We start from the raw sequence: 12,762 nt of genomic DNA, 5'->3' as shown, positions 1-12,762 counted from the left end.
AAGGTGCTGGAATCCGGTGGGTGCGTTAGAGAGACGCTCTCTGCCTGTCACATGGGGAGAACTAGATATGCCTTGGAAAAAAAAGTCACATTCTTTGGCTAGTGTTGCAGCGTTTGTGGAGGCAGACGTGTCCCGTGTAAAGTAATGTAACATATCAGAAAAATATGTCATATGAAGTATTCTGCTTGAAAATAGTTGATGATTACGTACAACCACATTGAATATTTCATCACAGTGAATGCATACATGACAAGGAAAAAAATCTTACCCAGACCAAAGCTCAGAAAGACAGTTTAAAGATCCATAGCAATCATTGTGATGACGCTTTCAGTGAGATTTTGACCTATATTTATGGTGGTTAAGCTCTGCTGCAGCTCTGAGCTGTGGCTTAGAGTCAGTTGACAGCATTTTGCAATGTGAAATAAAAACTTTACAAGCAGTAGGAGATTTCGTCATAATCACTTCATCTAGTTAATGCTGAATTAAGAACAGGTCAGATTAGATACTTTTAAAATCTATAATGCTGAGAGTGAGCATCATTGAAATATACATCTGATGTGAGGATCAAGTTTTTAAAAAAGCTGCAACATGTAGATATATTGCCTGAGACCTATAATTGCTACAGTGCTCCTTTCTTATCTGTACGCTGACATACTTTGCAACAATGTGGGTTAACTGTGGAGCCAGGGTGAAAATAGAAAATGATGATTACTGCAAAGTTGAGAGCAGAACTACAAATCCATATACTGAGCGGCATGCAGGAGAGGTCCCATTTAAAGTCCAAGTGAAATGTCGGACAAGTAAAAGATTAACTTGTCACCTAAAGACATAAAGTTAAAGATGGCCCATTTTGTTAGAATGGCAAAAATTCTTATTTTATTTTTCATCTTCTGCACTTTTAAAATAATAAAGAAGCATTCGGGCACTTATCTCAGTATTTAGTCACAATCACTTGAACAAGTATCACTTGTAAGAGGGCAAAGATTTTGCTGTCAACAACTTGGAAAATGTAACTGTAAACAATGCTCTTTTGACCCTGTCCGCAGATTTTTGATCATTTCCTGGCACAGTGCACCTCAGCTTCATCCTTTTCAGGTAATCAGCTGTGGATTTTTATGACCATTTTCCTTTTGCAGAAGCCAACCTTCTTTATCCTCACCTTTTTTTTTTTTTTAACAAGCTGTGTGATGTTTGTTCGCAGAATTTGCTGATATTTGATTAAATCTATTATTTTCTTTTATGAGTGAAATTTTGGTGCTATTTTGGTTAAAGAAAAATGTTCCACTGTTGTGGGCTGTTCCCTTGAAGGTTTTCTAAGGTTTAAAGATTTCAACCTGACCTCTGCCCTTTATTTTTTCTGCCATTTCTTATAATATTAGGACTTATCCCAATATCAGAAAGGCTGAGACCCTCTATAAAGTATATCAAAAACAGAATGCAATGATTTTAAAATGATTTTAAAATGTAAAACTCCAATAATTGCTTCACAAAAGAACATAGAGACCACGTCAAATGTTGAAACTCCGACATTGTACTATTTCATGGGAATTTATTTGCTCATGTTTGATGGCAGCAACACGTCTCAAAACTTGGTCGCAGGGCCATGTTTACTCCTCTGAATATGTAAAACATACTCCTCACAGCAGTGCTTCTGGATCATAGTCACATATGGCTTCTTCTCTGCTAATCTTTGATAGAGCTTTAACCTGCATTTGAAGACAGCAGTGTGAACTGTGTTCACAGACAATCATTTCTGGAAGTGTTCCTGAGCCCATCCAGGGACTTCCATGACAGAACCATGCCTGTTTTCTGCCGTGTCCCTTGTGTACAGAAAATCTCCAGAATTTTTCAATCTTTTGATGATATTGTGTCCTGTAACTGGTGGACTATGCAAAGTCTTCACAACTTTATGTTGAGGAGAATTATTCTGAAATCCACAGTTTATAGATGCATTTTTCTCAGATAGCGTAACCTCTGACCGTCTTTACTTCTGAGATACTCTACCTCTCTAGAATGTTCTTTTTTCCCAGTCATGTTACTAATCTGTTGCAAATGAACCTCCTTAGCTGCAAAATGTTCCTCAGCTTGTTCTGTTGTTGTATCACTAACTTTCGGAAACACTCTTTTGTTGCCCCATCCAAATTTTTAAAACTTTTGCTGCCATCAACTTCAACAAAAGCTAGTATATGTAATTAAATAGTGAATATCTCACTTTTAACATTTGATATACTTTCTATGTTCTATTGTGAATAGATTGGTTTGATGAGATTTGTAACGTACTGCATTCTCTCTTTAATTTTCATTTTACATGTTCTTGTAATAGGAATGTTTAGACTTTGACTCTATACTTCTTGGAGGTCAATTTATCTTCTACTCAGGTCACAGTTCACAGTAACAAATTATTTTGTGCAGTACCCAGATGTCTGTGTGCATCTATAAGGAGTGTAGTCGAGGTAGTTGCAATATTACTCCATGCATGGTCAATCTTAATAAGTGAAATTCAAAATGATCAACATACTACCGTCAAACCTGACATTTATTTTACTTACAGTTATGATGTGGTGGGATGCAGCTGTCTTGATTAAAAATAGAGATTTCTAGTGGGAGGTGTGTATCAGGAGTCCTCTGAACTCATGAATGCAACAATGTTCTACAGCTAAAAGCTCACAAGGCCTGCATTTACCCTCTCCTCTGCAGGATTAATCCTTTTTTTTTCTAGCACGAAGCTTTGTAACAACTTGTTGCAGGTCACATATATTTTTGCACTGTGTATCAAACATGATCATCATGATTTGACAGAAACATAAACCACGTATGCTTTTGACCTTCACTCCCTTTTGGTGAAGAGAATCAACCAAAAATCTGCTTGACAATTTGCACCAACTCTTGTTTCCCTGAATGCGGCTAAAGATGAAATGTGACGTGCATCAGGTTACTAATCCAGCACGGTTCAGATGAACGTTCAATCACCCTGTAAAAGGCACTTGGTATGCCAGGCTCGCACTACTCTCCTTCCAGTGAAACGTGCCACCTGTGAAGCTTTTTTGCTGACTGGCGTTTCACTCCAGTGAGAGACAGCTGGCTGCATGTGCAGAGAGTGATTTACATGTGAGCTTGACACTTGCACACAGCTACTGACATGTCCACTAAGATCCACCAAGAAACATTTTATATTGCACAGATTCAGAGAGGCAATACTACCTTAGGCATGATAATTCGTACACGTTCTGATCCTCTTAATGTGACTGATCTTGCCATACACAGCTGCTTCATCAAACGTTTCTGTCAAAGATTAAAAGATTAGATGAAACAGTTGAAACCTGCAACAAGTGCTCTCAGGAGCGTACGAAACAGATATTTCAAGTAGGAGTGTTCAGTATGTTTTTAAGTATGAAATAAGTGAACAATAAAAATGAATAATGACAAATAGAAACTGGAATTTGACGGACCATGTATAGTTGGCCATATGATTTAAAAATTATGTGAAATATGGAATGCAGACAGCCAGCAGTGACATCCTGATTGTAGGTCAGCCAAAAATGGCAAGGCAATGTGTTTGTGTTTTATGGGCCTGTCGCCAACCTGCTCATTGTGTCTCTGAAAGAAATGTACCCACAGTGGAAGCTGTCTCACCTTACCAAGGCCACAGACAGTTTGTTCTCATGAGCATTTCTGTATGGGTAGAAGATCTTTTTAGTCTGGGTGCTGATACCTCCCTCCTCTGGCAACAGGCTCGTGAAACTTCTCTGCAAGCACATAAACTTGTGTTGATCGTCTGCTCCCTCTGGTGGTGAATCACTAAACTCCACCAACATGCACGCTACAAAAAGAAAAACAAGGCATATATTTTCCAACAAAGCTGACAGAATCATTTGACTGTTGCTTCTGATTAATATTAAGAAGGAACTTTTATTCACACACTGTCATTGCCATGAGGTTTATTTTAAGAGATATGCCATGGACATAGTTATGATATAAATGATTACTTTTCATATATCATTTTACCCTTAAATCAAATTCGACATATTTCACAGCAGTCAAAAGAACAAATCCAATGACGTGAAGCTCCACAACAGAGTCATTTTCAAGTGGTTTATTGGTGAGTTTGAGGTTGACAGTCAGTAACTTCCAGCCCTGAAGCACAAGGCAGTCCCAGTGGCTCTACAGTAATTACACTCATCTGAAGCTATGTAATATTCAACCCATCTAAACAAAGCTAATTTGCAAACCAAAACTTTACAAAGGAATCTCGCTTGAAGATACTCCTTTTATCACAGCAAAAATGGACTCCACCTACAGAAAGCCCGTTCTTATAAACAGATTTTGTGTGAAACTGATAGACGAAAAGAATCACAATCTATGAAACACTTCAAGACAGTTAAATGATGGGGAGAACACAACCAAAGGATGACTATAACGCAATGAAATAAAGTGATTTATTCCATCAAATATGTGATGGATCTGAGGTCAGTGCACTTTACAGGAAACATGTTTGTGGCCCAACACATACAGTAGACAGAAGTCAGCGATGCAGCAATACTTTTCATTGAATAAAGACTGTATAGATAATAAATCATCATTTTCATTTAATGTATTCCACAGACAGTGAAACATCTCTCAATTTAAAGAGCTTTACAGTCCTTGCAGTGAGGAATGCATTTGCTATCTGTGAGTAACGTTTTCTAACTTCATAAATCAGATACCAGCTTACAAAATCACACATGAATGAATGAACACCTGCTGCTCAAAATATTTCCCCAAATTTGAAAACAGGAAAAAAAAAGGAAAAACTACATTCCTCCAGAACAGCAGCATGTGGGCGAGACTTGTCACTCTTCCACTTGCCGATCTCGATGTCACTGCCGTTCCTTTTCTTTTTCTATCTCGCAGCAGCTGAAACACACAATACAGGAAATAAGACTCGGATGACACTGCGCATAGAAGATTTATAGGAGGAGGCGTTTCAACGACGTTTTCAGAAGTTTAAAATCTGCAAAAGTCTTTACACTTTCGTCATTTAAAAAATTCCTAAAACATTTATCCATTTCCCTGTGTAGCTCTCAGCGAAAGCTTCCAGGCCTGAAGGCAGTGAGGAAGGAAGATAGGACATTTGGTGCCCATATTTGAAACTTTTCATTTTTTTTCACAGGCGGGATGAGGGTGTGTGTGTGTGCACACCCGTGGACGAGTGTGTGTATTCACGCACGCCTCCAGCGTCTGGGGCATGCTGACATTTACGGGCTGCACAATAGCTGCTGTCCAAAATAATCCCTGTTTATGTTAGGAAGTCCCTATCTTTCAAGCCCTGCTGCTTGTTTTAGGGTGGGGGCGAGAAATCACAGGAAACACCTTCTGTTGCCCAGCAAAGCCCCCAAAGCCCATACAGTACAATGAGATATTAAAAGCCTGCCACTTCCCTGAAATAATTGCAAGTTTGAGTCTGGAGAAACTGCTTCACCAAGTGATGGAAGAATGTGCAAACAGGAGGAACTGTCGCAGGAAACAGAGGGAAGGCAGCTCACCATTTTCCTCTCCACCTGATGACTTCACTCCGAGGAGCATGACACCATCTTTGGAGCCTTCAGGCCTGCTCTGGAAAGACGCGCTGTGGAGAAAAACAGTTAATAAGCTGGTTCACACACACTAGAAATATAATCTAGCCTTTGAATGGTCAAACTCACTTCTCAGTTCCAGTGTCAATGGTTTCTGTTGAGTGGAAAACAAAGGGTGAATGTTTTCACTGAAGTAACAAATGACTAATTACAACAGAAATATCTCAGAATTTAAAAAAAAAAAGCGTTTAATTCATGTACATCGTATCTGTGCGTGTACCTGTGTGATCGTGTACTTTCTTGTGATTGAATTTATAGAAGATGCCAACAGCAGCTGCAACCAGGCCAACAGGGAGCAAAATCCACCACAGCTTTTTGTTCGCTGGTACAATTCAAGAACAAGAGCGGTCAACATCCATGTAGGTTAACATGCATCTGATGTCTAAACAAATAGCAGAAAAGTCATACAGCAGTGTCCGCTCCCATTCCTAAACACATACCCGTGTGTGAGGGGGAAGGTGGAGAGTCAAAGCCAAGCCATTTTAAGGCAACAAGATTTTTTTTGATTATTTTGTCCAAGGGAAAAACTTCAAAAGTGCACAATTTGGAGAACAAAGATGAGTTTTTAGGGGATTAACAACTACTGGAGTTGGAGTTGCCATACTGGTCTTTCTGTATGGGACATGAATTGTCCTTTAAAACTGTTCATTTTGTAACAGTTTTAGCTGAAATACCTCTAACACCGGTGGGATCTTAATGAAAGACGGATCAAAGTTTGTGTAGTTACACTGTTAATGTTGAGAAGGTACAATAATTGTAGCAACTCCACAGACAAGACTCTGGTGACACTCTGGTACAAACGTGAGAATTCAACAACTGGATGGATTGCTATGAATTTCTGAACTTATATTCGTGTTCCCCTCACATAAACCTTAGAGGCTGTCTTCATTAATTGTAAACCTGTCAACCTGGGTTTTTACTCACCCCGAATAGTTGACCAAAATAAGCCCAAATGTGTGAGCAACTAGAAAGTTTTGGTTAGCTTTCTTCCATTCATGAGCTATCAGGGTAATTATAAATGATCTGATCTTCTCTTCATTCAGTCCGATTCATGACAACAAGTGCAGTTACTACAGTGTGGTGATAGGGTACAACTTACAAGTTTTCAGTGGAGCATTTTCGGCATCTTTTGTTTCAGGGCTCCTATTTACCGCTGTTCGGAGTTAAAAACAATGAATGGGATTCGGTAAGTTGAAACTTTTAAGCACTTCAACAAATGGTACCAACAGGTTCTTGTTATGTGATGCGATCATACTAAAATTAAGTAATAAGTCAATACTACACACACACAAAACAAAAAATGGTCTTTTAATATCCCTCAGTTGCAGAATAAAGAATGAATCTGATATCCACTTATATTCATTAAATACTGTTATGGATACCAGTTGATGTACTTCCACACAAGTTTTTTTATATAGATTATCTATGTTACACTTTTGTTCCTTAATGAAGATTTAGATTTAAAAGAAAAAGAAGAAGGAATAATTTATGTTTGAGGGCTAGATAATAACATGATATATGCAAATGCACACAGTACCTGAATCAGAAGTAGCTGAACCTGCAAATGATGAATATCAGTATGTTATAATTTGAAAAGAACAATCTAATCAATACTTTGGCATGGTTTTGGGACTATGGGGAAAGAAAAATGTGCTCCCGTATGATGTCGGTAAGTTGTTGTTTAGAAGAAAGTTTTGAGTATAAATACTAAGCTCATTATGCCAAATCGCATCTCACCTTGAGCTTCTGTTGTCTCGGTCATGTTCTCATTGGTTCTTCCTTGGGAAGTACTTGTGGGTTCAGGAACGTTGTTTGACCCAGCTGAAAAAAAAACTGATTGGTCATGCCTGCTAACTTATCCAAAAAACATAAAACAGAACAGAAGACATAATTAATCTGAGTATTGACTATTAGATTAACTTCTTTTATAAATTTGGGCCCAGTGCAACAAATCCCATGTCCATTGTTTTTGAGTATTAATGGAATGAATTTAAATCCTCTTTTACATCATTGATATGCACGTGATAAATCATGACATCCTATTGCGTCAACAAACCAATCAAAATGTATAAAAAGATTACCAGAAAGACTAACTTATATTAGTAGTCGAGTGAACTGAGTTAGTCCAACTTGGCTGGGATGTAGACACTGCTGTAGGTGAAGGAGTCGTCACGAGTTCAGCTTTACCTATCAGGGAAAAAAAAAAACCCAGGCTTATATCTTCAGACCACATTTTCTCTTCAAATCATATATTTAAAACCCAGTGATTTTTCCACGTAACAGTGCTACATTCCTACTACACCACGAATCCTATCAACTTTGCACGTGAGCTGGAAACTGTAAATGCACATCCATTTTATATCACTTATTGGACAGTGAATAGCCTCCAATTTGCAATGTCGCAAATCATGCCTTGAGTCTAATTAATTAGAATATGAGCAAAGGTGTTGCTGGACTTTAACTTACGGTTATCAGTAGTGGTGCTACTGTTATCAGGAGCAGTAGTGGAAGACACCGGCATTGTTGTTGGCACTGTTGTTGTTATTGTTGGTGATGTTGCAGATTCAGTTGAGACTTTTGTTGTTGCTGTTCCTGCTGTGCAGGAAAGAGAGGCGCCAACATGTAAATACGTATGTAACAACCGTAGAAAAAAGGGGCCTCTCAGAACTCATGGGCTTATTTTTGCACAGAATTAAATCAGCAACACTAAACCCTGCTTATTATCTTGATAAATCTACATTGACTAATCCATAAAGAAACCCTGATCGTGTGACAACATCAAGCTGATATTTTATGTAGCTGCCAGGCAACTAGTGGATATTCCTGGACCTTAAAAAAGATTCAGTTGAAAAAATAGAAATAAAATAAAAGGCTCTTCTCAATAGTCAAACAAGGCTACATTTGTGAGGACTGTTCTGATGGGTTTTGTAATATGTTCGTAATGAGAAATTTGTAAGGATTCTTTATGTATCATCTTGGTGTCCAGCCGACGGTTTGGATCAGCCAGCAGCATCCAGCACCAACACAACGTCATGCAAAATGTTCCTTACTCTGCAGTTCTTTTGCAAAGGAACCGATTGGCTTGAGTCAATGGTGTTGCAGCAGATTTTTAAATATCTGTACTGGGAAACTAGGAAATAACTATTTCCCAGTATTGTTATAAGCTACCCTAACTGACTACTGACTTAAGCTTATACTTATAACTTTAAAATGTGAGGATGGTATTGATCTTGTGATAGTCAGAGCAATAGAACAAATGTGTGCATATATCCATAATGTATTAGTTTTTCTTTTTTTTTTTCAATGACTCTGATCCTTAAAATTAGTCACCTCCAAGTGACTGATGGAGCAGGGAACAGATTGACAGTTCTATCTGACATTAGACTGTTTGAATGCTTTGGTTTCATACTTACCGGTACTTTTGTACTGAGGTGTGGTTGTCTCAGTTTGAACTGGTAATTGAGTTGATGTAACTGTAAAGCAGAAACACAACGGTGACCTTACAGAGATATCTTACAGACTCGTGACTGTTGCATATTGTGCACAAGTGTACAGAAATGTCTCAGACATCCAAGCATTTTGTTATTGATAAGACATGCAAACATATTCACTGACAGAGCATTCTGGGTCAGCGTCTGAGGTCGCAGGGCAATATTCAAAGCTGCTGTGGCACAAGCGTAAGTTTGTCTATGTGAGACATTTCCTCAGACAGACAGGCATGTTTGTACTTCCACGTTTGTAGAATTCCTGTTTGGCACAGCTTTAAAGTTCAATGTCTGAGACAAAGACATCCTTTCTCCAAGTGTTATATTGGGGATGAAAAGTCAAGATACAAATAGAGGTTGTGCCACGTTGAGGTGGACATCCTCTGCTCCAAGTGTGAAGCTGCATCCTGTCAGACACACAATTGTTGTCCCCTGACCTGCGTCAGGCTTCCTGTCTTCACAACTGTCTGCTGTGATTTCATCCAACATATTTCACAGCAGAGTGGCGGATGACAGGCCTGTAAGTCACAGACACAACTGGGTACTTTGAGCATTTCTTGTAACTCAGGTTAGACACGCCCTTGTCACCAGTGTTTTGGGTTTAATCCCAAAGCAACTCTCATTTGTTTGGACCGTGTCGAGATACCAATGCTTGGGGCTAATTGAAAATGATCGAGGTCCTCAGTATTTGCTCCAGCATTTCCAAGTCAAGTCTCCAGTGATTCTGACCAGTCCGAAAGGCAGATTGGCTTAAGCACTGCTGTTTCCTCCAGATGTTTACTGCTGGAAGTCGATTTGCTGCCAGCTGGGAACTTTGGGTCTCAGGACAATAGTCTCAGAGTCTCTGTGAGAGAGGGGGCATTCTGGTTCCCACTGGCTATCTGCTGCCAGATCACCTATCAGACCAACGCAGGGTAGTTAAAAGTGCTTTTGGCTCTGCACAGGTAGAACAAACAAATCATGTGCCAATCTGTTAGTCTTTTTCTTCAGCCAAGACCGGATGATTTCTTTTTAGATTTTTCTTTGATAAATTTAATACATTTCTAAATTCTACACTTTTGTGTTAACATGGCAAGAAAAAAAAAAACTAAACAAAAACAAAACAAAAAACTACTTTTTCCAAGTTGTTAATGGAAAAAGTTGCCGCAAAAACTTGAGCACAGCTGAAAGCGAATAAACATGCACGGACACATTAACAGAGCTTATCTCAGCCTACATAAACAGAGATACACCCTGTGGGTGGATGTATCAAAGGCAACGTTCAAAGTGTTAGCCTCTTTTGAACATCGCTGTGATCTTTATCTTTGTGCATACCAAGAAAAAAATGTGGTTGCATTTGGGGAATAAAAGCGAGGATAAAACATGTAATCTAATCAGCCACAGCACAGACAAAAAGAGATGAACTGTCTTACAACAATGAAGGCAGTCAGTGACTGTAGAAGTGACAGGATGGTGCAAGATTTTTAGATTAGTCTTTCTTTTTAGATCCAATTGACAAGGCCTGTTTTTATGTAGAAACGAGATTGAAGTCAACCTGAATCATCGCCCTACCTGTGAAGACATGAAGAGACAACAACAGCAGCGGGAGAACAAGAACCCTGATGGACTTCATGGTGACTGTGTGGCTGCGATCCCTCCGACTTCTCCCACAGACTCAAGCTCAGTGGTCAGCGCAAAAGGTATCCAAGCCGAGCACTCTGCCGCTGGTGTTTATTTTCGCGTTTCCTTTAGATAAAGAAGGGGAGGATATACACTGGCTTCCCCTCCTGACGTAAAGTGGGTGGACAGGGAGACTAACACACTTGGTGCAAACCTGAGTCCATTTAACAACATCTCAGTTTGGAGTAATGTGTTTGAGGCAACTCCCATCACTTATTTTTTCCTGCTCCAACAACACTTGACCAGTTGGGAGGGGACTTACCAGAGACAGTACAAAAGCAATTCATTAGTGATGTAAGTAATTATATAAGATAAACAAAGCCTCACAGTTTGGAATAAGTTAGGATAGACGCACTTCAACAAATTTCAGACTCGCTCCGGTTGTTACAGGCATGCATCAGCAACAGTGCCAGAAAAGGAAAAAGAAAAAGAAAAAAGATACAATCACAAAATGGTAGTTTGTTTTGTCCAATAAAAGCTGGAACAGATGATAAACACTTGACAGCCCAAGGGAGCTGCACAAATACCAGCCATGACGTCTCACTATTCTTCACTGTTTCTGGAACAATGCCTTCAGAAAGTACAGAGATAAACTTGCTGCTGCTACTGAAACACAGCTTTATTTCTGCTAATGAATAAAGTGAGTGCTTCCCCTCACCAACACAGTCCTGATGGTCACTTTTCAAACTCCCTCACGTTTTCCATGTATCAGATTCATCTTGAAATGGATTTAAATTGTTTTTCTTATTGCTCTGCATACAGTTCTCTATAAGGACAAAGCAACATTTTGTGTAGTATGTAAAATGTAAAATATAAAAGACTCAAAACGTGCATTTATTTGAGGATAAAGAGTCTGTAAAGACACAAGGAAATGAACTCAGAGGAATCCTTCATCTATCAGTGTTTGTGTACGACTTGGACAGAGTGCAGCCAATTAATTCACTGAACATAATGAAGAAGACACACACACCTATCTGTATGAAGTCACATAAATGACCTTATATAAGTGTATTAGAGTGAAAACCAAGCCACAAGGGTGAGAGAATTGTCCATAGACCTGTGAGGCAGGATTGTGCCAAGATACAGATCAGGAAAAAATACAAGGAAAGAATTTTGTGCTGCTAAGCTTAACTGAGCAAGCAGGGATGGAGGGTTTCAGTCAGACTGGTGACCAACAAGGGTCACCAGTCTGCTGGGAGCTACTGTACGGACGAGATCCAGAGCTTCTTTGTGGAGATGGGGGAGCCTTTTGGGAGGGCTCAGCGGAAAACATTATTCACTTATTTATACATAATGGCCTTTTATTAGTTTTCTTAAGGGCAACTAAATTACTCTCAAACCCTGAGAAGCAAGCTGCTCTTATCTGATAAACAAAGACGAATCTACACATTTGTGTGAAACAAGACATCACTACAGTCAATAGATTACCAAATAATAAAGATAAGAGTATTTCTGTCATGATTGTGCAGTGGAATACTCACCTCAGCTCCACACCTGCCTGCTCATCACCACTTCACTTTGGCTCAGCGAGCTGTGACCTGTTCAGGATCAAAAGTTGAGGCAAAGTTTCACATTTTGGATGCAAGAAAATGCAGGAGTTAATCTTTGGAGTAGGTCTTTGAAAACAAAGTAAATGCCCAGATGATGAAAACGTATGTCTCTCCTACATGCAAAGTGATATCTAAAAGGGGGTTGCTTGGCGAGCATGTGCACACCTTGCAAATGTTTCAGACCATTCTTGTTTTTAGAGCAACAGCAATTAAAAGGAGGTAAAAAAAAAATGCTGTAAAATAAAATTTTTTTTTTTTTAAATTAGCCTTCATGACATTTGATTGGGGATGCTATATTAACCTGAGGCCGTTTGGAGAGTTTATGCATAAGCAGTACTTTGAGATTGTTTTGATTTACTGGCATGAGATTGGCTCATATGCTGCAACAGGATTCAAAAGGCTGTTAAAAAAACTGCCAACATACAGATCTCCATCTGTCCTCCTCTTAATAATCAG

The 12,762-nt window shown here is 39.1% G+C and overlaps 1 protein-coding gene across 2 annotated transcripts; it reads right to left on the bottom strand.

Moving 5' to 3' along the window:
- Positions 1-4,078: 4,078 nt before the first annotated feature.
- LOC140282007 (uncharacterized) lies at positions 4,079-10,893 on the bottom strand. 2 transcript variants are annotated; one of them, XM_072376539.1, is made up of 11 exons: positions 10,649-10,893; positions 9,026-9,085; positions 8,079-8,207; positions 7,707-7,799; positions 7,350-7,433; positions 7,150-7,170; positions 6,712-6,765; positions 5,833-5,934; positions 5,682-5,706; positions 5,523-5,605; positions 4,079-4,893 (listed from the first exon to the last, which is right to left on the bottom strand). In XM_072376539.1, exons 1-11 carry the CDS (start codon positions 10,707-10,709, stop codon positions 4,880-4,882), a joined length of 726 nt encoding a protein of 241 aa, XP_072232640.1. In that variant the 5' UTR covers positions 10,710-10,893; the 3' UTR covers positions 4,079-4,879. The 2 variants fall into 2 exon arrangements, with proteins under 2 accessions (XP_072232640.1, XP_072232641.1); XM_072376540.1 differs by having other exon boundaries at positions 8,079-8,204.
- Positions 10,894-12,762: the final 1,869 nt, after the last annotated feature.

This window comes from Leuresthes tenuis, unplaced genomic scaffold (assembly GCF_036924035.1).
Source record: "Leuresthes tenuis unplaced genomic scaffold, fLeuTen1.0.hap1 SCAF_22, whole genome shotgun sequence".
NCBI lineage: Eukaryota > Metazoa > Chordata > Actinopteri > Atheriniformes > Atherinopsidae > Leuresthes > Leuresthes tenuis.
The sequence above is the reverse complement of the archived record's forward strand: the minus strand, read 5'-3'. Positions and strand labels throughout refer to the sequence as shown.